Raw genomic sequence first — 25963 nt, forward strand, 5'->3', positions numbered from 1 at the left:
AAAATGAAAATGTTTAGGGATATTAGTTGTATGAATTATACTTCAGATTACATCATTTCTTAAGCTTAGTGTAACAAGTCATGTGTTTGGAATTCTAGTTTTTGTTCTTTTAATTAATATTAGAAGGGGATGGGGCTTAAAGGACTTATTGGTCATATGGGATTGGGAATTGGTCAGTTGTAAACCTAGTTTAATTATACTTTATTGCTCTTTAGGAGTTGCTGTTTACACAGGAATGGAAACCAAAATGGCTTTGAATTACCAAGGGAAATCTCAGAAGCGCTCTGCCGTGGAAAAGTAAGGATGCCCCTGAAAATTGGGTTGCACCAATCAGTGTGGGGATTGACTCTGGTTAAAGCATTGAGAAGTTTTCCAAAAAGCTTAACCTTTTGTTTACTTTGATACTCTGGCAGATTGCCCTGGTTATTTGGGAGGGGATTGGGGAATGGGGAAGACTATGCTGCTTTGTCTCAGAAGGCTGACTGAAGTCTCCATTCAGTAGATCAGAAGATGCTGGCTGATCATGAGCTTGGATGCTAATACTTCGTGCTTTGTTTCCCTAGCTAGCCCATATTTCTGAACTTTAGGTCACTTATTCAGAAATAGATTGGCCTGATATGGAGGGTTGTAGGTCACTTCTTCATGAACCTTCACATTCGAAGGGATTTCAGAGTTCTAGACAATGAATGATTGGGATTCTTTAGAAATTTAAGAGTATCATGGATACCTAGATCTCTGTTCTCATCACAGGGTTATGAGTAGAGCTTGTGGAGCCTTGCCCTAAGAGGGTAATGTTCTATCAGTGAGTCCATGCACGTGGGGGAAACAGGTGGTGTTCTCTGACAAATAACTCCAACTTGTCTTCCCCTTCAGCAATAGTGATGATAGCACACATTTATATAACATTTTAAAGTTTTTAAAATGCTTCACCATTTGTAATTTCATTTGATCCTCAGAACAATATCATAAGACCAGTGCTATTATTACCACCATTATACAGATGAGAAAAGTGATGAACAATTAAGATCAAGTCATTTCCTGGGATCACACATCTAAGAAGTATCCAGAGTAGCTTTTGACCCTCAGGACTTCTTGAGTTCAGGAAGTTCCAGCTTTCCACCTACCTTACCCAACTACATACCTTTTATTATAATGATTGTCCTTGATACTATGGGACTTTTTTAGTTACAGCAATCTTAAAAAATAAACAACCTACGTTTTCGCATGATTCTCACAACGTTGTGAGGTAGAACAAAGGTTAGTATCCCAATTTTGCCAAAAAAGAAACATGGGTTCAGATTATCAGAGTAACTGAGCTGGAGTCACTAGACCTTTGCATCACAATACTGGAATATCAAGGGCCCGGACAGGACTTGGACCTCTTCTTTAGTGTAGAACGATGGGACTTAGTACCTGCTTAGCCAGTCAAATCCATGAACATTTAATAAAAGCTTCCTCTGTTGCAGAAAAAAAAACTACATTCTAATGAGGGAGACATTTGGCAAATAACTGTATACACACATGATTTACAAAGTGTAAATAGCATGTGATCTCAAGAGAACAACAGGCACTGACAATTGAAAGGAGGTGGAATGGGGAAGATGAGGGGAGGAATGTGACCCATGGGAAATGATTAGGAAGAATAATCAGCTCAAATGGGAAGCTAGCTAGCATATGGCATTCTTCATTCCTTTCTTTAGGTAAGCTCCTCTTGGGCCCTATTCTTCCCTCATATCCCCTCATCCTCTCTTCTTATCCTCAGGTAATTCCCTCTCTCCTCCAGTTGATTGCCCAATGTACCCCTAATGCTAGTTCTGGCTCTGCTGCGGTCACTTTGACTGACTTGTTCAAGGTCAGACATTTGCATGAGATGAAACTGGCTTCAAACCTAGTGCATATGATTTCAAATCCACTGTACTATACTATACTTTTCCCAAGATATATTTACTTGGGATTCTGTTGTCATGAACAGGGAGTCCTTAATCATGTCTAGATGACCAAGCTAGTTTTTTTTCTTTTTCAGATCTATCAATGGTTTCCTGATTGTGTATTTATGCATCCTTTTGTCCAAAGCTGCTATCTGCACCGCATTGAAATATGTGTGGCAAAGTATTTCTCAAAACGATGAACCTTGGTATAACCAAAAGACTCAGCATGAGCGAGAGACTGTAAAGGTAACTGCTTTAATGTTCTGAATCTCAGAGGTATAATTTGATGTTCAAAAAAGTCAAGGAAACAGTGACTTGGTTATTATATTCCAGATGTTTTCCTAGTTACATCTTCTTTTTTTAATAATAGCTTTTTTCCCCCAAAATAAGGTAAAGATGGTTTTCAACATTCATCCTTGCAAAACCAAGATTTCTCTCCCTCTTTTCCTCCTACCCTCTGCCCTAGACGGCAAGTAATCCAATATAGTTCACCTTTTTTTTAAAGTCAGTAACTTCATTTATACTTAGGCCTAACTCTTCAACCAGGACTGCTTGCAAGCTGTTTGATATTTTAATGCCTTTGATTTATAGCATTCTGAAATTACAATGTCCAAGTGGGAGGGGCTCTCAGGGCTCATTTTGTCCATCCCTACTAAGTGATCATCAACCTACTTCTTGAAGCCCTCTGATAATGGGGGGATCCATCCCCTGTACCTCAAAGACAGCCCATTCTACTGTGGAACATTTCTAATTATTAGGAAGTCTTTTGTTTTTCAGTGTCAAACCCAAATTGGCTTCTCAGCAAATTGTAGCCCTTCTTCCTAACTCTTTGGTTCTTTGTTTTGATATAGGGTCAAAGGATCATAAATTTTAGAGCTCAAAGTCACCCTAGAGCCTATTGAATTCAATATTCTCATTTTCCAGATGAGCAAACTGAGGCACAGGGTGGTTAAGTGACTTTGCTCAGAGTCTAACTGTGCTAGCGAGGGTCAGGGGTAGGATCTGATTTAGGTCTTTTGGACTCTAAGGCCAGCTCAATATCCATTATACCATGCTGCCCTTCTGCAAGACAACACCATTTGCTCTTTCTGCTAGATACTACTGGATTTCACCTAGAGGCTAAAGGGGACAGGGTTAAGATTTAAGGAGGGGAAAAAATCTTCTACCTCTTAAAGAAGCATTTTGGAAGAAACCAGGATATTCCATTCAAAAAAAAAATGAAGGATGACTTCGACAGATGCTTAAGATCTAACTTTGGTTTTGTATTTGAAGATTTACCCTTCCATTAAGAAGTGTCCTTTGGGAAGATTTTTTTTCCCCATATCGAGCACAATTTGCTCAGCATTAGAGGTGAGAGCAGGACAAGCTTCCTAATAATTACAGTCATCCCCAGGTAGAATGGGATGCCTTGAGTGAGTAATACCTCTTCCCCGCCCCTCACTCTGCAAGTCATTCAGCAGAGGTAAGATGGCTGCTCATTCTGGATCTGATAGAGAGATTCCTATTCAGCTGTGAATTGGGACTAGCTGGTTACGGAGGATCCTTCTAACTTGAAGAGATTTGAATTCTGGGCGATAAAGACCAGACCTTATAAAATTTCCCCTTCTCCTCATACTTTTGTAGCGATTAGGAGGTAGGGGAGAGCGTCAGTAGGTGGAACATTGCCTGGAACATTAGGGTTTTTTTTTTCAGCATGTTGAGTGGTTTTATTGAATTTTTTCTTTTGTTTTAATTTTAATTTTGATTTTTTTTCCTTATTTAAAAAAAAAAGTCCTTTGTTATAAGGGATTGCTGGAAGGGGGAGGGGGAGGATATCATGACTGACTATAAGGCACTTTGAATGCCTATTATTAATTATCATCAATTATAAATAAATTCTTCTTAATTATGAATAAGCATAATTACTCTTTCTAGGTGATGTCAAAACAAGACTATCAAATCTATTATTAAAAACCATAAAGACCAGATTTTCCCCATTCCCTTCTGTTCATAATGTCTCCACAGGAGAAGGGTGCTTCTGATCACTATGACTTCTCTCTTTTCTTCCAGGTTCTGAAAATATTCACAGACTTCTTGTCATTTATGGTCCTGTTCAACTTCATTATCCCCGTTTCCATGTATGTTACTGTGGAAATGCAAAAATTCTTAGGATCCTTTTTCATCGCTTGGGATAAAGACTTTTTTGATGAAGAAATACAAGAAGGTGCTCTAGTGAACACATCTGACCTCAATGAAGAGCTTGGGCAGGTTAGAATGCATTTTAAAAAATCTTCCCAACAAAACCACTTGCTGCCAATGTACTGATAATATTTTCCATAATGTTGAACTTAATATCCAATGACTTCATTTTATATTCCATCTGTGTCCTCCAGGCCTGTTCAGAATCTCTCTCCTATACCTAGTATGCTCTGTCTTCTCACCTGTGCTTCTCGGAATCTCGAGCTGCCTTCAAGGCTCTACATTAAGGCCTCTCTTACTCTTCCTCCCCCAACTAGTTATTGATATTTTCTCCTTGAAATGTCTTTATATTTGTTTTATATAGTTTTTTCATTCATTTATCTGTAAAGATGTTATTTCCCCCAATAGAATATGAGATCATTAATGGCAGAGATTTTGATTTTTTTTCTTAGCGTGGTGTTGAGCATATAATAATAAATGCTGATTTGTTAATCAAGTATGATGGCGAAATTGAGTATTGGGAAGGGCATGTTTTAATTTTAGAATTTAAGGTTTATGTATGCCCTCTATTTTTATTTATTTTTATGCCATCTATTTTTAATAACATTTCTTGATAATCTCTCCAAAGAGCCTTGCCTTGTCATAAAGAAAAACAGTTGAGGCAACTGACCAAACGAGTGTCCTCCATCCCCCTAGAGGAGAAGAGGAGGGAGAATTAGGAGGAAGCAAATCTTCCGAGAATAGCACTGATGTCTTGGACGGAGGGAGGGAGATACCCTGCTGCTCTGCTAGCCGTTTAAAAAAATTTTTTTTAAGCACCTTGATTTCCCAATTATACTTGCACATTCTCACAGTACTCTTTAAGGCTCACCTGGTGGTAGATTATGGGTTTATTGCTTCAGTGCTGGCGTCTGTAATTGTCCTCATTAACAACAAACATTTATTGAATCTCTGGAACAAAGGGAGAAACAATGTTCTCCAGTGGAGATGTATTCCCTGGAGAAAGGCAGCGAGAGATTTGTATGCTTTCCACGAACCTGATTGACCAGAGTTAGGCCCGTGACATTTTGCAGACCTCTTTCTGATCAGAAGCATCATAGATAGAGTTGCTTGCTTTACAGGAGGCATTTCAATGAAGGCAGCATTTGATGGAAGTACGCTCTTGTTTCTTAAAATCCCAATGTAATCCAGGAGCTGACCTCTTCTGTCCCTGGGAAAAAATACATCTTTTATTGATGTATTTTTCCCCTCATTGCTGTCACTTCTTGAAGACTGTCTCCCATTCCCCTTTTTCTTCTCCTCCCCCCACTCCCCCTCACCTGAGATTACAACCAAACAAAACAAACCAACACATTGGCCATGTCTGACAGTGCACGCCTCATCTCCCACCTTACTTTTAAGAAGGGGCCAGTGTAGTTTTATCACCAGTCCCCCTGGAATCAACTCCCTCCTGACTTTTTCTAATTCTTTGCTATTAGAAAAAGTGCTGCTATAAATGAATTTTATGTCTGTGAGGACTTCTCCTGTGTCTTTTACCGCCTTGGTGTCAGGGGAACCACAGTTTCCTCATTGGGATGTATACTTATCATGGGGTCAAGAGGTATGTGCAGCTTAGTGTCTTTTTTTTTCAGTGCTAAATTGTTGTAGAGAACAGTTGGACTAATTTACAATTCCACTGACAGTTCTCGAATGTACCTGTTTTTCTCCAGCTCCTCCGGCATTTGCCACCTTTGTTTTTTTGTCATCTGATACATTTATTTCCCTTTGCAGTTCAGTCCAGTTATGGTTCTTCAGATGATGACTTTTCTCATCAGCATTCAGATCTTATTCCTTTGTCTGTTTTTAGCATGTGTCGTGATATTTCTGATCTGGGAGGCTTTCTGACTTGTAGTTAATGTACCAGTACTGCGGAAATGTCAGTTCCATCTGTAGGAAATGTGGATTGGCTTATGTGGATGGAAGAAGACCGTAGCCATTTTGGAGTGTGCTCTTTTGTACCTCTAACATTCATAACTTTGCCAAGTTATCCTCTTGCCATATATGAAATCAGAACACTGAATGGGGCCATTCAGGGTCGTATATTTTGCTCAGACTCTGTCTTGACCCATAGAGCAAAGGGGTCATGGTGGGAAGGATCCTTTAGTGCTGAATGAAGTGAGCATTTATTATTGTGTGTCCAACACCATGCTAAGAAAAAAAATAAAAATCTCTTTCATTAATGATCTCATTCTACTGGAGAAGATAATATATTTACATGTAAATGAATGAAAAAATAGATTAAAAAATTATTTTTATATATAAATACATAAATAAATATATAAAATGAGAACATTTCAAAGAGAAGACTCCAACAATTAGTTGAGGGAGGAGGAGTGAATCCCAAGCTGCTCAGTTAGGTGAAGCGATGGCTTAGAGTACTGAACTTGGAGTCAAGAAGACCGGAGTTAAGATCTTGTCTAGTTGTAAACCCCTGACAGTTTCTGCTTGCTTCAACTTCCCTATCTGTAAAAAGGGGATGATAATAATGCGTATTAACCAGGGTTGTTATAAGAATCACATGAGATAAGAGCATTTGACAGACCTCAAAATGGTCAATGTGGTGACGATGTGGTGGTCATGATGACTCCAGACCCCTTATCTTGGGAGCCAATGCCTCCACACCCTGGCAAAATACATACAGTCCCACATGAGATAGAGGACTCTTGACTAGGTTAAGACTGGTTCCCTTCGGGAGCTGTTGCAGCTTACTGTGACCCTCTTAAGTTTTGAAGGTTCTGTAAAGTCAGGTGAGCAGCTTTGGACTTTTGGGATAGGGCCCCAGTCTACTTCTAAAGCTTTCTCTTCAGTGTCCCAACACCATTCCCAACTAAGCCATGTTAGGAATGAATCTTTCCTATTCTCAAAGTTTGCCAGCTGTCATATGTAGTTATCTCATAATCCAAGGTTGTTAAGGTTTGGTTTTGGGTTGTTACTTTCTCGGGAATATAGACTGGTTTGTTCTCCGTTAGCTTTTGTCATCACAGATACAACTGTTCTGGAAGATTGATATCACCTTCTGTTGTCCCCCAGTCATCAGGGAGGTTCTCAGTGTTCCTATCCGTAGTACTTATGCCCTTAGGAAGAGAAAATACAGATACAGAAGCTACCCTGGGTATCTTCCCCTAGGTCAGTGTGTACAAGGAGAGACACGAAGAAATATTCTTAGGAAGGAACTGTTTCAAGGATTTCAGACAATACTGCTATCAGGGTTTACCTGGGTCTGCAACTCTAGCCATAAACCACAATCTCCCATGAGGCATCACATTTGAATGGCTACTAATAGTAACAGTATTACCCCGGTTAAATTCTATTTACTCCCCTCATACCCAAAATGCTTTTTTCTGGCTTTGCTGGGTGATGATCAAGGGTGTTGCTCCCAGCTTCACCACTAACCACAGCTGTGGTGCAGACACCAGCTAGCCCAGATTAACCCTTGAAATGCAATCTCGTTGTAAACTCTAGGCTATGTCTATGCGTTGGAAGATCAATTAAGTTGATTATGAAATAAAATCAAGTTGATCTGACAGTTGTAAAGCCGTACCAAAAAAGTGATCCATAGGAGACCCGATTTATTAGTTGTGATTGTTTGAACCTAGTTTATAAATTATTTTCCAGAGATGTGACTTAGTACTGTATAGACACAGCTTGTCACCGTTAATTGAATTGTGTTATTCTCCTAGACAGTCACTGACACTCTAGCTTTCCTTTGCCTCTGTAGCCAGCCTTGACCCATGGCTGGTGACAGCATGAGGAAGCGGCTACAGTATATGTCAGTGTTAGATCTGAACATGGAGGACATACAGAGAAAATGTTCTGTATAGTGGATACAGTCATGGGCACAGAGTTGGGAATACCTGATGAGTTTGAATATGGCCTCAAATACCATCTCTGTGACCCTGAACAAATCACTTTCCTCTTCTAGAAAATAGGTTCATATGGCACAGCTAGGTGGTGCAGTGGATTGGATCCCTGAGTTTGGACTCAGGAAGACTCATCTTCATGGGTTCAAATCCAGCCTCAGACACCTACTAGCTGTGTGATGCCGGGCAATCACTGCACGTTGTTTCCCTCAGTTTCCTCATCTGTCAAATGAGTAGAGAAGAAAATGGCAAAACCACTCTAGAATCCCTGCCAAGAAAACGTCAAATTGGGGTCACGTAGAGTCAGACAGGACTGAAAACAAAAAAAGAATGGGTTCATGACAATTTTTTTCTCTTTGTTGTTCACTAATCACTAAAAGCCCCTCTCCCCTAGTCCTCCCATCATTTCCAACCAGGAAATTATCAGCTCTGGCTACCTACTAGCATCGAATTGTACAACCAGACATGCTGATTTTCCTACAGAATGGGATGGAATTAACTATAAATTCTTGTGGTATGACCTCAGCTGGGCCCTTTCTGCTGCTAAGCAGTCTTACTCTATACTCATCCATTGCCTAATTCCATTTTCTTCGCCGGCAGTTCCAAATGGTTTTTGGTTTCCTCAAGCACCTGGTTGGACCCCCACCTCCCACACTGTCAACAGGTGACCTGGCCTCCTCTCTTCAGTGGGATCTCCCTCAATCTTCCTCTTTCTCAAAACCTCTCCTCGCTAATAAGAGATGCCCTTTCTGGGGCCCTTTGAAGTTAGCTGGGCATGCTCTCTTTTGAGCCTCCCAATTGTGAGGTTAAGTGTCACAAGAATTATCCCCATTTTACAGAGGAGAAAAATGAAGCCCAGAGAAATGAAATCATTTGCCCATGTCCACACAGCCAGGATCACAGACTTGAGTCACGTTTTCTCTTGCCTCCCAAATCGGGACCTTTTGCATTATACCGTACTCATTATACAGTTAGAGCTAGAAGGGACCTGAGAGGCCATTGACGTTTTATAGATGAGCCGTATAGAGTCACATGTAACAAATGTCACAGATGAGATTTGAACTCAAGTGTTCCTGAATCTAAGTTTAGATTCTGCTGTATTATATAGCCATCACGAACTCTTAACTCTTTCCTCATCTTTCTCTCCTACTGCTGGGGACGAAGTGTTGCTCTGCATTGCTATGGATACTTGGTTTTTCCCCTGTGCTTTTGATTGCATCCACTGCCACCAGACTGAGCAATCAGCACCTCTTTGTTGTGTATCTTGAAGCTCTCGCACATGGTCAGCTCATTTTTCTCCAAACATGCTTAGGGCACCCAGATCTTAGAGGCCCTCCCTCCATCCTTCCCGTTCATCTACAACATCCTTCTAGTTCATCCATGACTTCCTCGCCGCTAATTCTTTCTTCCGTCTCTTGGAATCCCACTGATTTCCCTAAAGCTAGATTGACTTTCTCTCTGCAAGCTCACCAGTGACTTCCTTTATGTTCTACCCTGGATCTTTTTTTTAGTCCCCATCTTCCTTGACTTCTCGGTAGCATTGGGCAGTGTCAACTGGGCTTCCTTCTGAATACTTGTCTGCCCACCTCTAGAAGCATTCCTTATTTTCCCTTTTTAGTTATTCCTCTTTGTGCAGTTCTCGAATTGGGTGCTCTCCGAGGTTCTTGACATTGCCTCTATACATTGAAATATTAGGAACGGAGCTCTAGAGCCGAAAGGCACCTCGTCCAATCCTACCCCTTCATTTTATAGGTTAGGAAACTGAGGCATAGAGAGCACAAGTGACTTATCCAAAGTCATAATAGATAGAGAATGGCAGAGTGGCTCTGCTGTGCACAGAACACTAGGCCTGGAGTCAGGAGGACCTGAGTTCAAATGTGGCTTCCCACACTTACTAGCGGTGTGACCCTGGCCAAGTCATTTAACCTTTGTTTGCCTCAGATTCTTCATCTGTAAAATGAAGATAATACTACCATCATATTCATTTTCTCTTTCAAACTTACTTCCCGGGTTGCTCCTGCTTTGTGCTCAGTGACAGCCTCATCCTGTCTCCAGGATGTCAGTTCCACCTCATCTTGCCCTTGCTGTTAGCTTTGATGCCTCTCTCTCCCTCCTTCCTTCCCTCCTGCCTCCCTTTCTTCCTTCCTCTCTTCCTCTTTGCTTTGCTCCTTTTCTCCCTCCCTTCCCCCCTCTGTCTCTCCCTCTCCTTTCTCGGTCTCCTTTTCTTCTCTCTCTCCCCCCTTCACCAGTTAGCATATTTGTTTATTCTCTTTCTCCAATCTCATATCTTTCCTCTTTTTTTATTCTGATGACATTTATTGAGCACCTATTATGAGCCAAGCATTGCTGCTACAGAGACAAAGAAAGAAATAATCCCCACTCAAGGAGCTGACATTCTCATATATAGATAAATGCACCACATGTTATACTAATCAGGGGCAGCTTGCTTATTTTTGAATTGGACCTTACATGCATGGTACAATTTGGAAAAAAAGACTCATTCATTTTGGAGTCAGAGGAACCGGTTTTGAATTAGGCTCTACCAATTGTTTATCAGTATCCGTTTGGACAAGTCACTTGTCTTTGGGTCTCGGTGTCCCCGCAAAATTTCTTCTAGGATATTACCAATCTGAACAGCAGAGATCCAACATAGTACAGCTACCTGCGGAGAAAAAGCAAGGTCAGAAATTTTGATTTCCTGAAGACCAAACTGTTTTGTTTTAAGAGAGAAAGAGAGACACAGACAGACACACAGAGAAATAGAGGGACAGAGAAAGAGAGGAGGGAAGGAGGGAGGAAAGAGAAGAAGGGAGGGAAAGGGGAGGGGGGGAGGGAGAGAGGGAAAGAGGGGGAGAGAAAGAGAGAGAGAGATGGAGAGAAAAAGAGATAGCATTGGGGGTGGGGTGGGGGAAATTAAAGCAGAACCAGATAATGCCAGTGGAGAGAGTTCCAACTTGGCTGCCTAACATAAAAGAAGGTGGGAGGGGTGGGGACTGGGAGGGGTGGGGCTGGAATGTTGTCTCAGTGCCAGCACTGCAGCAGGGGAAAAAGAAATTAGAAAGTATCTCCTGCCAGGGGTTCATCACTTTCTCCCTTAAATAATGAAAACCTTAATCTTGTGCTTATGTGTGTTCCCGTCAGCCACTAATGTTAACTATTTAAGTACAAATTGCCCCAATAGGAGGATCAAATTGTAGGGTTCTTCAAGGCAGATGTTATAAATAGTAGACGAGAGGAAAACTGAAGATGAGATGGGCATTGTGTAATGTGGTGCAGGGGAAATTTCAGCTATGAAAATGCCCTCAATTAGAGTTTGATTTGGTATTCCGCACTGTCTGGTCACCCCCTCCCTTATCCACTCCCTGGCCCCCCAACCAGGTTTGAGTCTTTCTTTTAAAGAAAAAGTTTCATTTGAAAACCTTGAATCTGAGAGTTATCTGAAAATAGACACTCTGGCTATAGAAACAGCTTGAAAGGATCATGGTTGTCTGCCAGATAAATGGGTTAGGTGGCTGCACGGCCTTGGCCTTTTACTGTGTGACGGACACACGAACGCTGTACGGAGCGGTACCCGAGATCCATCGTCGCCCTGTTGGGGAAAATCTGCTTCGGGAAAGAAACATCTCATGGGATGGAACGTGTTGTGGTGTAGCAGAAGGGGTGCTGGGTTTGGAATCAGAGGCTCTTAGTTCAAACTGACGTCATTGGCTCTTACTTGCTGTGTGACTCTGGGCGAGTTACTTAGGCACTCTGAGCCCCTGTTTCTCTTCTCTATAAAGGGGGAAGATAGGACCAAATGACCTTGAAGGGTCCTTCCAGATCTAAAGCTGTTAGTCATTTGTCTACTTATTAAGTTTCCATTTTCTTAAGAATCAACTGACTTGGAGATAGTAGAAAAGATATAGGGCTCAAATCCGATTGTGTGTCAGTCACTTTGTAGGCTCCCAGACACATAGGGATGCCTGACCCTCCCCTCTTGTTTTAGAGATGAGAAGTTTGAACCCAGAGAGGTTCAGCTGGTGCCCTAAAGACATCTCCCCCCCCAGGTAGGAAGTAGTGAAACCAAGTAGCAGACTCAGCCTGACTCCAAATCTCTATTGCTTTTTTGCTGCTCTCTTGGATTTTGCCTTCTTCATCTGTAATAACAATAATGATGAGGGTGATAATGAGCGATAGCAAGACTTACTCAATAAAAAAGCAGCCTTGGAGATAAGAAGAGCTTCTTTAAATCTTTCTTTTACTATATGTTCGTTGGGTGACTAAGCAAAGCATATACCCTTTCAGGGCTCGAGGCAACTAAGTCCCTCCGACTTAGTTACAAAAGAGGGGCTGATATTTATGGGAGTGGGGGAGGATATTGCCTATATACGATGATAAAATTACAGCTCTCAACCACAAAATTTTTATGAAGTGTTTTACACACATGTAAGTGAGTCTCATGTGAGACTTACAGGTATTCTGGAAGACAAATGCTAAAGCTCTTCATTCACTTATCTATCTATCTATCTATCTGTCTGTCTGACTCTCTGTCTGTCTGTTCATTCCCAAGACTAGATGATTCATCTCAACTGAAGCTCCCAACTACTCTGGAAGATAAATGCTATTGCTCTCCAGCCATCTATCTGCCTATCTATCTCCCAACACATCTATCTATCATTATCTACCAATCTATCCATCATCTGTTTATCTACCAACACCTGTCAAATATATAACAAGATTATCTCTCTAACAAGATTATCTATACATCATCTATTTACTAGCGTTGTTTGTCAATCTATATGTAGCAACCTTATTTACCCAGCTCCCCATTTACTCATACATCTCTCAACATATCTATCATCTTTGTGCATTATCTATCCATCCATCCATCCATCCATCCATCCATCCTTGTGTGCTCATTCCCATTCTCCAGAAGATTCTGAAATTGAACAAGGTTGAATGACTCATTTGCTGATGACTGCACCGCTCTTAAGTATGGGAGGTAGGATTCAGGCTGAGATTCTCCTGAATCCAAGTCTGGTGATCTGGCCATTGTATTCCACAACCTCTACTGGGAAAGCTTCTAGTGTTGTTGTCAGAAAAGTGCTTTGGAAATTGAAAAGCTATGAAACTATAAGATCTTATATACTGCAATATATTTAACATATATAGGACTGCTTGACATCTTGGGGGGGGGAAGGGAGGGAGGGGAAAAAACGAAACATAAGCGAGTGCAAGGGATAATGTTGTAAAAAATTACCCTGGCATGGATTCTGTCAATACAAAGTTATTATTAAATAAAATAAAATTTTAAAAAAAAGAAACTATAAGATCTTATCTTAACAATCCATTCTGATTCCCTGCTTTATTTTGAGCAGAAGTAGGAGCTATGTAAGCATATAATATTTTGTGTATAACTTGTCTAAGTGGTGAGTGGGTTGTCATTGTTATGTTTTTGGAAAACTGAATTTTTCTGTACAAATTGTTAAGATAAAAAAAAAGAAAGGCCTGTGCTTTTTAATAAGTAGTTCTTGATTTGGAAAAATTGCCCTTATTTTCTTATTAATCACTTGGTATACATGGTTGGCATCTAAATTGAAGGTTCTTCTGGAGAAGATAGACAATCGATAGACTTGCGTGGACCATCTCTCCAATCAAATCAGACTTTCATTTGGACTTGATAAGTGTAAAATTGGGGCAGGTAGACTAATCTTACCGAATTCAAATCCGGCCTCAGACATTTAATGGCTATGTGACATCGGGCAAGTCATTAAACGCTGTCTACCTCAGTTTGTTCATCTGTAAAATGAGCTGAAAAAGGAAGTAGAAACCACTCTAGTATCTTTGCCAAGAAAATGCCAAATGTGCTCATAGGGAGTCAGACCTGACTGAAGTGACTCAACGACAAGAAGAAGAAATGTAAAATTCCTAACTAGAGGTCAAATTGAAATTTTGCTTGAAGGCTGTACTTATAAAAATCTTGGTGTATTCCACATAAAATATGTGAGCAGAAAGCTATCAAGAACAAAGTTCTGGCTGAGTGTTCAGATACTTAGAATAATCCTGAATTAAAAATTTAACGAGGCAATCATATTTAACGTAATTCACCCTTATGCATTGCTAATCGATGCATACTTTCACTACTGTAAAATGGAACATAATAGATTTGGAAAATGCCCCAACAAAAACCTTTACGATATTAACTGAACCCAAAGTCCGTCAATCTTGAATTTTATAAATATTAAGGCTTCTTGCCAAGAAGGAGGAAAGAGATTGATAGGCATTCTCAAAGCATATAGTAAACATGTCTTAAACCTATAGAAATACTTTGAAACAAACAGAAAATCAGTAAGGAATGGGGCAAGGCCCGCATCATTGGATTTGCTGAATATGGTCTGGATCGAGCCTTCCTGGGCAACGTCATCAGCTCTGCCAATCATTTGTTAACAGTGTGTTAACCAGGAAGTGTCAAATAAATGTCAGTCATGTGGTCTTATTTTTGAAAAGAGAAAGGTTTTTGATGGCCATGCTGGACCAGGTCATCTCTACCAGTAATTACGATCACGTTATCCTTCTGGTGTTGAGTCTTAATCTAATCAATGCAAATCATTTGAAGAAATGGTAGAAACTGTGTAACTACAGCCTGCAGAAATATAGCATGTACCCTAAACCTAACAAGGCATGATTTGGTGACTAGACTTCCACACGGGAAGCTGCTATCTTGGATGAAATGATTGATGACAAATCCCTGTAATACAAATAGACTGAAAAACAATAGTAGCTAACATTTATATAGCACTTTGCAAAGAGCTTTACCGATATTTCATTCGATCCCTACAACAACCCTTTGAGGCAGGTACTATCGTGTATCTTTCTTGTAGATGAAGAAACTGAGGCAGATAGAGGAGGTGAAGTGACTTGCCCAGTGTCACACAGCTAGTAAGCGTCTGAGTCTGGATTTGAATTCTGATCTTCCCCATTACAGGCCTAGTGATCTATACAGTGGGTCACCTAGCTGCCTGGAGAACTCAGCCCATAAACAAAAGCATCAAAGATCTGCAGTATTATCTTAGATCAAATTATCACCCCTAGTTGTCTGAATCTTATATTGGTCTGTAAAAATCTGAACATTGTTTTTTAATCGATGTCACCATAATTTCCAAGTTGTCTTTTTGAAGAGAATCAAAGTAGAGAAACCTGTAAACTAGAACATAATAGAGTTAGAAAATATGCTAACAAAAGTACATATACTCATTGCCCATCACCTTAAGTAAGCTTTAGAAACATTAACATTTCTTTACCAGGAAAGAGGTAGGAGATTGATAGGCATTTGCAGAACACATGGTAAACATGTTTTAAACCTAAAGAGATACCTTTGGAACAAGCAGACAATCACTTCACTAAGTAATAGAAAATGTTCTCCCAAGAGGACACGATGAAGTCCGAGTCATTCTTGTCATCTGTCTTTTACTGGAGTTGTACTGAAGATTGCCTTCTGAAGATAAGCTGACATCATTATATTCTTACTTAATTACTAGAAGCTATTATTTTTAACAATCCCTGCCATAGTCCTTGAAATGTTACATAAAGAAGAAAGAAGTTCAGAACTCCAATTTGTCAGGCTGCCTTAAAATAAAATGGTTGGATTACATAGTCTGCAAGAGCTTTTCCAGTTGAGAATTGCTCACCTTTCCTCTAGCCCTTTAAGATATGTAAAATACATTTTAAAAAGATTTGCAAAATACTTTCATGCAATTTCTGACACCTTAATATGTGTTCCTTGGTAGAAATTGGGTTAGAAATGGATGACAATGAAGAAACATTTATGAATTCTTTACCTACCTTGTACCAGCTAGGTGCTGGCCTTCCACAAAGATCTACCCTAACCGCTGACCTCAGGGAATTTATGCTCTGCTTTCTCTTCCCTTTGTGTGTGTTCTTGTGCGTGTGTATATGTGTTTAAGGTGGAATATGTATTTACTGACAAAACTGGAACACTTACTGAGAACACCATGGAATTTATCGAGTGTTGCATAGATGGGCATTCTTATAAGCAGGAAACTACAGAAACGGAGGCTTTCTCTGAAACTGATGGAGCTCAGCCACAGCCTGGAAGAGCAGAAAAGGTTGGTAATTGTAGTTGGATGGCCTTGTTTTTTATTCATAGTCACTGCCTTGAGAGAATTCCAATAGATCTGCTATAGCAGTGCCTTCAGAATTGCTAATAGCAGCCTATACTACACATCAATCCTCTTGAGGGGATCAACCCTATATGGAGTTTCAATGTAAACTGTTATTAGGGGTGAGGTGGGAGTGGGGAATGGAAGGGAACCAAATAGTCAGAGCTTTGGTTAGCCCTTTGTAGTCTTGATCCTGCTCTTCCCACTCCTACCAGGCCTTCAAAAGGAGGCTTTTATTTAGGATCAAATGTTCTAAAAAAAAGTGGGGTTTTTTTTTATCTTAATTTTTTGATATTTCAAACTTGACAAATGTCCATAGAAACATTTCCATAAACAAAAAACAGGAAATAAATGTTATAAATGGAACTGCTAATCTCCTTTCAACACAGTGCAGAACTGATCTTGTCTGTATCTCCCTCTGAACTTCCTTCTGTTCTCTTCTGGTCATTTAAAAAAAATTCTTCAGTGCCCTTTTTTTCCCCCCCATATCATTCTTGCTAGCCCTTTTCTTTTCTCCCTTATAAACGTCCTCCTCCCTGTTGACCAGCAAGAGAAATTTAGGGGGCATCTAAGCTTGCCCCTTCATTTTTTTTTAAATTAAAGTTTTTTATTTACAAAGCATATACGTGGGTAATTTTTCCAACATTGACCCTTGCGTAACCTTTTGTTCCATATTTTTCCTTCCTTCCCCCCACCCCCTCTCCAGCCGGCACGTAGTCCAGTACATGTTAAATATGTTGAAATACACGTTAGATCCAATATATGTATACATATTTATGCAATTATCTTGTGCAAGAAAAATCGGATCAAGAAGGAAGAAAAAGAAAAACTGAGAAAGAAAACAAAATGCAAGCAAGAGAGAGTGAGAACGCTATGCTGTGTTCCACACTCTGTTCCCACGGTTCTCTTCAGCACTGAACAATTGGAACTGATTTGAATCCTCTCATTGTTGAAGAGAGCCACGTCCATTAGAATTGATCATCTTATAGTATTGATGTTGCCGTGTATAATGATCTCCTGGTCCTGCTCATTTCACTCAGCATCAGTTCGTGTCAGTCTCTCCAGGCCTTTCTGAAATCATCCTGCTGGTCATTTCTTACAGAACAATAATATTCCATAACATTCATATACCACAATTTACTCAGCCATTCTCCAATTGATGGGCATCCACTCGGTTTCCAGTTTCTGGCCACTACAAACAGGGCTGCCACAAACATTCGTGCACATGTGGGTCCTTTTCCCTCTTTTAAGATCTCTTTGGGATATAGGGCCAGTAGTAACACTGCTGGATCTAAGGTATGCATAATTTTATAGTACTTTGTACCTAGCTCCAAATCGCTCTCCAGAATGGCGGGATGTATTCACAACTCCACCAACAATGTCCCAGTGTCCCAGTTTTCCCACATCCCCTCCAACATTTGTCATTACTTTTCCTGTCATCTGAGCCAATCTGGGAGGTGTGTAGCTTAGCCCCTTCATTTTACAGTTGAGGAAGGAGAGGAGATGTTGAAGGAAACATTTGATTGTCACTCTTGCTTACCATTCAACTGGATAATTTCCTTGAGGGAAGGTCTTCTGATTTGGATATTTAACCATCCAGACTCCTACTAAACCTAATTTCCTGCCCTCTTCTGAGGGAGGCCTTTAGGCTGATATTTATTTTAGAATCTGATTGATTTATTCCTAGATCATCTAATCTTGTTCTGCTCTGAAAGTGTTAATACACCTAATACTTGGAGGTATTGAGTATTAAAAGCAGAGACTGCCAGGGGCACTAGAAGACTGCTTGGTTTATGGCAGTATAACCTTCTGAATGGTTAAGATTCTGTTTATCTTACAATTTTGATTTCTTGAGTTGTAGTGAAGTGCCCCCAAGCACAATGGGTGGAGCCCTTTTGGAGGCTTTTCTAGAGTGCAAGATGTAGATGAGATTAGTGGAAGGAACTGCGCATATCCACCGAACTGTGTATATATCAGTGGTATCAAGTGGAAATAGAGGTCAGGAATCTGGTTATAGCCATATGTTCATTGCCAAATTTAATGCTATCTTTGTTTTATTGTCATTTTATTTATTTCAAGAAATATCTCCTAATTACATTTGAATCTGGTGTGAGTGTGTTGCTGCCAATATGACTCTTGGGCCATTGACCCCTCAGTTTTATATAAGGAGCTCTTCTGATGATGTCTTTTCTGTGTTTTTTAATTAATTTTGTTCTTCTGAGAGCAGAGGTAGGAACTCCTGGTTAGGGAGAGAAAGATTTCGGTTTTTTTTTTTAAACATTTAATTTTTTTTCCAATCACATGCAAACACAATTTTAATATCTTTTTTAAATTTAGAATTCCAAATTCACATTTAGTCTTAGTGAAATGTAAACCCTTTTTGATTCAGAGCCATCCTAAAGTGGATCTTGAGAGGTAGTGGGTTCCCCAACACTGCGAGATCCTTAAGTAGAGGTTTGGGGCCTGCTCATCCTAGATTTGGGAAGAAAAGTTGGATTAGATGACCTTTGAGGTCCCTTCTTATCTTAGGGAATCTGAGATTTTGTGATCCTCGGTGACTAAAACTGACACACTTTGTTATTGTTGCAATTGTAGAGTCGAGAACAGCTCTTTCTGCGGGCCCTGTGCCTGTGCCATACTGTGGAAACCCAAGTAAAAGATGATATCGATGGAATCGTCGAAGAGGCGGAGTTAACGTACATCTCCTCATCCCCTGATGAAATTGCTTTGGTAAAGGGGGCTCAGAAGTAAGCAGAGTCTTTTTTTTTCTCCTGAGGATTTTATTTTTGAGCTGGAAGAGATGGAGAAAAACCATAGGTTAATCTCTGTTCCAGTATCCTTGTCTAGTGAATATGTTTACAAGTTAATACAGAGAATCAGAGGCAGACATTTAAAGGCTTATGTGAGGGAGTCTCTGACGTGAGCAGTGAATATAAAATATTGATATATGCTTGGGACAGTGTGTTGTCGTGGATTAGGGGGGCTGTCCTCTGAGTCTGGAAGACAGGTTCGAGACTTGACTCCATGTGACCTGGAGACGATGAATTGTTCATTCTTTGTATGAATGAACTTTTTTTTATTGGTATCCCAAGCAACTTTCTATGGCTGCAAGTTGCAGAGTACTTGCCAATCAGCCTCAGCAGAGGGAGTTTCTATATTGTAGTTCTTCATGCCAGTTAGAAAGGAAGAAAACATGCTGTTAGTAAACACCTGCACTGTGCTTAGTACTTTTCAAGTATTATTTCAGTCACATAGCTGGTAGTTGTCTGAGGCTGGATTTGAAGTCTTCCTGACTACAGATCCAGTGCTCTAGCCACTGTGTCGCCTGATTTCTTCAGTTAAATCACAGAGTTGGACAAAAATAAGATCTTCTTGCTCACCAAATATCAACTCCTAGAGTGTTTACTTTTTGTCAGTTATCATTTTGACCACCCTGTACCATAGGTGATGGAATATTAAACGTTAAAGAATGATAGGCCGAGGGCCATTGTTGGTTAAATCTTTATCATAGAAGATGAAAAGAATGCTGATCTTGGCAGCAGCTGGGTTGACTTAGTGGATCTTCGTGACCAAGTTTAGAGTTAGGAAGAGGGGTGTTCAGTCTCCATCCCTGACCCATATTAGAGCAGAGGGATGTCACCTATCTTTACAGTGCTCTAAGATGAAAGGTCTTTACCACGGTCTAGAGACCCCTAAGGAGTTCATGGGAATTTCAGGGGGTGTCTGAACTTGACTAGGAAAACATGACATCTTTAGTATAATCATCTACTTTATTCTATGCACTTAAAAAGTGCTTGTGAAATTTCATCAGACTGTCAGGGGGATCCAGGACAAGAAAAAGATATAAGAATGTCTGCTTTTAAAAGACTGTCATCCATAACTGCCAGTCTACTTTTGTGGAGGAAGTTTTCCATATGAATGAGATCAGAGGTCCAGACACGATGATGCTGATGATAACTGGGACAATATGCGAGATATTTTAAGTGTCGGTTTGCTCTCTCGTAGGTATGGCTATACCTATTTGGGAATTAAGGATGGCCGCATGAAATTGGAAAATCAGTCCAATGAAATTGAAGAGTAAGTAGAGTTAATGACAGATCTCATTTCCTTGACACCTTGGTAAATAGGCCTTGAATTCAGAAAGGACCACGAAGAAAGTTAGGGTCCAAATAAAGAACAGAGAAAAGCACCAACCCTCGAGTCAGGAGGACTAAAGTTCACCTATGGTCTCTTAACACTTATACTTAATACTTACTAGCTGTGTGACTCTTGGCAAGTCACTTAACCCAAGTAGCATCACAAAAGCAAATAATAATAATGAAAGAACAGAGGACCTCTTTGCTTTGACGGACCTGGGATCTGTGAATAAAAGGCTGAATTTGGTGACTTTCCTCCCTAGTAATGGTAGTTATCTGGCTTTGGTATGAAAATTTTCCATGGCTGACAAATTTAGCCCTAATGGACTAGGTCAAAGTGACATTCATTCTGAGAGAGTGACAATGGTCTAGGTCAGTAGCTTAGACTGCTGGATCAGCTTGCTCTGACCTCACAACTTTTTTTTTTAATTAAAGCTTTTTATTTTTCAACACTGACCCTTATAAAACCTTGTGTTCCAAATTTTCCCCTCCTTCCCCCCACTCCCTCCCGTAAATGGCAAGTTATCCAATTTTGTTAAAGATGTTAAATCCAATATATATATATATATTCAATTGTCTTGCTGCACAAGAAAAATCAGATCAAAAAGGAAAAAAAAAATCGGAAAGAAAACAAAATGCAAGCGAACAACAACAAAAAGAGTGAAAATGCTATGTTGTGGTCCACAGTCAGTTCCCACAGTCCTCTCTTGACCTCAGGACTTCTCAGCCACCTTTGGCCTTCACTTATAATTTCAGACTTGACCAGAGTCATAAATTATTGTGGATTATCATGTGTGGGAGACTATTTTTTGAGCTGCAAGAGATTTGGAAAAACATGGGCTTATCTCTGTTCTAATATCTTTGTCCAGTGAATATGTTTACAAATTAATGCGGTCAGAGTCAGACATTTAAGGGCTTATGAGGGAATCTCTGACGTGAGCAATGAATAAAAATATTGCCATAGCCTGGAGGCAGTGTGTCATAGTGGATTAGGGGGCTGTCGTCAGAGCCAGGAAGACATTGAAAAGAGCATGGGATCTGGTGTCAGAGGAACCGACTTCCTTTCCGTGTCTGCCATTTATTTGCTGTGGAGTTTTGGTTAAGTGAGCAAGTCACTTAACATTTCTGGGCCCTGGATCTTTTTATTTTAAAAACCTGACTGGGTTGAACTGGATGACTGCTAAAAGTCATTCTGGTTCCAGATCTATAATCTTATGAACACACTCTCTCAGCAGCACCACCTGGTGACAGCTGCCCCATCTTACAATGCCCAGGTCACAAGCAACGTGGTTTAGAAAGCTGTCCCCATCCTCTGGCTAGAAGTGACATCTCTCCCTCATCTGTTCTTAGAGCACTATGTACTCTTTTTAGTCCTCTATTATGTTCCCATTTGTATTATTTTTGTTAATGACATAATTGATTTCTCTTCCTCTCTCCTCCTCCCCCTCAGTTAACCAGCATTTATTAAGCAATTAACAGTGGGCCAATAGGGCAGTCAGGTGGTTAAGTGGTTAGAGCACTGAACCTGGAATTAAGAAGTCATTTTTATGAGTTGAAATCTGGTGTCAGACACTAGTTGTGTGACCCTCAGCAAGTCATTTCATTCTATTTGCCTCAGTTTCTTCATCTGTCAAAAGCTGGAGAAGGAGCTTGGAAACTACTCTAATATGTTTGCCAAGAAAATCTCAGATGGGGTCATGAAGAGTCAAATAGGACTGAAAAATGACTGAACAACATGCCCTAAACACTTTGCTAAGTGCTAGGAGTACAAATACAAGTTAAAAGATACTTCCTGACCCAGATTTAGTTCCTTGAAGGGATTTTGTCCTAATGGTCCCCATGTCACTCCCAGCCCCTGAAGCGAGGACTTTGCTTGGTATAGCTAGTCAAACATTTGTTGAAGGACTGAACTTAATGCCTTTTTATTAAAAACAAAAAAGCAGAAAACAAAATAATCCCCTCTCCCACACACACCATGTTATTTCATTGTTTCTTAGTATGACCATAGTTTAGTCCCTTTTTTTTTTTTTTGGCTGAGGCAGTTGGGGCTAAGTGACTTGCCTATGGTCACACAGCTAGGAAGTGTTAAGTGTCTGAGGCCGGATTTGAACTCAGGTTCCACTAACTTCAGGGGTGGTACTCTCCCCACTGCGCCATCTAGCTGTCCCCCCTTATTCTTAATATAATATAGGTTTCTGTGTCTTTTTTTCCCCAAAGGTTCGAACTTCTTCATACTTTACACTTTGATTCTTCTCGGAGACGGATGAGTGTGATTGTGAGAAATGCTCGAGGTATGTGTCAAAGAATTATGTCCGTGGTGATGTCTGGCCATCCCAAGGGACCTCTTTGCCCTCAAGTACCTCTGTGAACATTAGTTTATTTGAATTATTGTTGATTATTCTTTGCTCTTGAAGAGGATTGTGACATCAGGGAGGTGTTACCACGATATACAAACAGATCAGATTTAAGTGATTGGAAGCCTGTGCAGAATCGAGTCACCAGTCTTACTTTCTCCTCCAGAGCCATATGGGTCTAGTGGCAAGATATAGATCATGATTACGAAGGATGGCTAATTTGAAGTTTACAGCAACCCTTCAAGAGTATGACAATATTTCCATTTTGCTAATGGGGAAATACAGACTTTAGGAAGCAAAACTGAGAGTGAAACAATAAATGAAAAAGCAATTGTTTGGTAGGCATTGAGTGGCAGGCACTCTGCTAAGTGCTTGGAATTTTGCAAATCTAAAGGCTCCTTCAGGGAGCTTACATTTTAATTGGAGAAGATAGGCTCAGAGGAATAATATTCAGGAAGGAAAGTTACAAGGATGATGAATCTTGGAATCCCCAGAAAGGTGGTGGACAGCCATATCCTTTTCAGTAGCAACAGCAGTCTTAATTATGGTTTGAGTGCTAGAAAGTAGGGAGTATGAGAAAATGGTGAGGTATAGAGAGGAAGTCTGCCTATAGAGAACGGGTTTTCTATGTACTCCCAATCACAGCATCAGGGACCTGGGGCAAGAATGGTAGAAACGAAAGGGCACTGTCCTCTGGGATGGTGTGGTAGTGGCAAGGTGGACCCATTAAAAGATAGCTGGGACTCAATGTTCATTTGACTATTTCTCCTCATTCATCTATATTTCTTTTTCATTCCGAGTGGCTTATAGCTCCATTGAATTTTTCAAATTTTCATGAAAACAGATCTTAATTAATTACTTACATTAATTTTTTATAGGACGTAAGCTCCTTGAGGACCGGCACATTGTTTTTATTATTTGTTTTATTTTGTTTTTCTCTCTGCTATTGCCTAACATGTTGCTCCTTACCTAGTAGGCATTTAATAAAGATTTATTGCATGGAACTGCATTGTTAATAGCATCATAGAGATTTTTAAAAACCTGTTTTTCACTCACGTTTTCTGTTTTTGGTTTTTTTTTTAATTCTAGGTAACATATTTCTCTTTTGTAAGGGAGCAGACTCAGCTATTTTCCCCAGGGTGAAAAGGGACCAGATAGAACAGACTAAAGTCCATGTGGAACGCAATGCAATGGTAAGTAGTCCCTAAGGACAACTTGGTGTGCAAGTTTCCTCTTTAAACACATTTTGATTCAGTATTTATTGTACATCTTAGATTTGGAGAGGGCAGTATTGAGGGATATTCTCTCTCTCTCTCTCTCTCTCTCTCTCTCTCTTTTGAGAAACTCCCTTTGGTCTAATTTTCTAGGATGAATTTGTAGTTTTGGAGACTTGTCCAGCCTCTGTTAGTACAGTATTTTCCTTCCCTTTCTTTGGAGTACCCAAATGTTGATAGCAGCCCATCCATGCCTACCCCACTCAATGCATTCTTATCTTTGTCATTCCATAAGTTTGCCATAGGGGGTCCTTCATATGTCCTACAAGGTGTTTCTTTGCTTTCTCTTTATATTTCAAGGATATCAGTAGAGCAGATGTGCTGTTCAGTGGTTACCCCTCAAACTCACCATTTTGTCAACAAATGTTGTTTTTCTATCATACTTTTTTATGCCATTTATTACTTTGCTTATTTTTTCCTCGTCTTTTCTGGGGTTTTTTCCTCTTCAGTGTTGCTGCTTCAGTGATGCTCTGGCATCATTTACCAGGACAGTAACTTTTCCAAAATGAACTATTTTCTACACTAAAACTACAAAACTGTTAGCTTTTATTTAAGATTGAATTCCCAGTCATTGTCACGTGAATGGGTTCATGTCTATTATATATACATAAACAGTCCAGAAGCATTTCAAAAGTCCTAAATTAGATCTGTGCCTGGCATGGCAACCAGAGGCCACTTTGTCGTTTGCTTCCAGGATGGATATCGAACACTGTGTGTGGCCTATAAAGAATACACTCGTGAGGAATATCGTGAAATTAACCGTCGGATCCTTGAAAACAGGATGACTTTACAAGAGAGAGAAGAAAAGTTAGCAAAGGTTTTCGATGAAATCGAGACTGACATGAATTTAATTGGATCTACTGCAGTAGAAGACAGGTAAATAAGAAAGTGATACAGGATCAAGAGTCAAGAGCCCTGGGTCCCAATTCTGACTCTGCCAATTATTCATTGGGTGACCCCAGTCTTGTCCCTGTCCACTCAACAGTGGAGAGTTCAGTTTATCCTAGTTCTTACACTTATTATTGCTTCCCCGGTCTATTGCAATAGCTTTTTCATTTATTTCTCTGACTACCGTCTCTCCAGTCCATTCTCCACAAAGCTGTCAGACTGATAGTCATAAAATGGCTCTAAACATATCATTCCTTTTCTCTGCTCTAGACTCTCACCTCCCTTGTCCTCTTTACATCTACCCACATAGGATCCCCATTTCCTTTGAAGTCTAGCCCAGGAACTGTTTCCTGTACAAGGCCCCTCTTAATCCTCCCTGATTGTTAGAATTCTCCCCCTAGTATCTCTCAGCTGTGGAGCTGAATGTGACCGTGGAGGCTTCTTTAAGTTTTTTTCTCTGTATCTCCAACACCTAGCACAGACCCCGTAGGCCCATATATGCCCACACGGGCTTACCATGGAGTAAGCGCTTACTTAATCGGCATTTCTTGAATTAAATTTGACAACCCTTATCCACAGTTACTTCTCCCAGGCTAATGAAATGGAATAAGAGCTGTGTTCCTGTGTTGGCCTATGTGTTCTTCCTGTAAACCGATGGAGGTGTGCAATTAGACTAGATATCCTTCAAGGGAAGATCTACCGCTGATACCCAATGCTTCCGTGATCCTCGAAAGCCAGTCCAGACATAACCGAACACCTCTAGTGAGAAGGATCTCGCTTCCTCCCAATTCAGGCCATTTCCCCAGCTAATTGCAGTACAAGGCAGTATAGGGGAAGCACATTAGTGAGCTTCAAAAATACTATAGGAGTTCATGTTGCGGTGAGAGCTCACTTTAGGCCTGGGGAAATTGGGAAAGCCTTCTTGGGGGCTGTGGCTTTTGTAGATTGGAAAGGGTTCATATGGATGTTACTGGGGGAGAGCAGGACAAATAATGCAGGACTGACAGCATTTTAAAGTTTATAAAATACTTTATAGACATTATCCCATTCGATCTTCACTGTCCTGTGAGATAGGTGAGAGTTATGCTTATTCCTAGTTTACAAAAGGGAATACATATGAAGGCCCAGAGAGGTTCACTCATATAAC

General features: G+C 40.3%; 1 protein-coding gene across 6 annotated transcripts in view; it reads left to right on the plus strand.

Moving 5' to 3' along the window:
• The window catches only part of ATP11C (ATPase phospholipid transporting 11C), a 202272-nt gene that overhangs the window by 114499 nt on the left and 61810 nt on the right, over window positions 1-25963 (plus strand). For all 6 annotated transcript variants that reach the window (XM_051969093.1, XM_051969089.1, XM_051969087.1 and 3 more), the window contains exons 10-18: window positions 216-297; window positions 2024-2174; window positions 3978-4175; window positions 15949-16110; window positions 18760-18911; window positions 20170-20241; window positions 22518-22591; window positions 23744-23847; window positions 24623-24804. In XM_051969093.1, the coding sequence (XP_051825053.1) occupies window positions 216-297; window positions 2024-2174; window positions 3978-4175; window positions 15949-16110; window positions 18760-18911; window positions 20170-20241; window positions 22518-22591; window positions 23744-23847; window positions 24623-24804 (1177 nt within the window). The remainder of the gene's footprint in view (window positions 1-215; window positions 298-2023; window positions 2175-3977; window positions 4176-15948; window positions 16111-18759; window positions 18912-20169; window positions 20242-22517; window positions 22592-23743; window positions 23848-24622; window positions 24805-25963) is intronic.

The sequence above is a fragment of the Antechinus flavipes genome, chromosome X (assembly GCF_016432865.1).
Source record: "Antechinus flavipes isolate AdamAnt ecotype Samford, QLD, Australia chromosome X, AdamAnt_v2, whole genome shotgun sequence".
In the NCBI taxonomy this organism is placed as follows: Eukaryota; Metazoa; Chordata; class Mammalia; order Dasyuromorphia; family Dasyuridae; genus Antechinus; species Antechinus flavipes.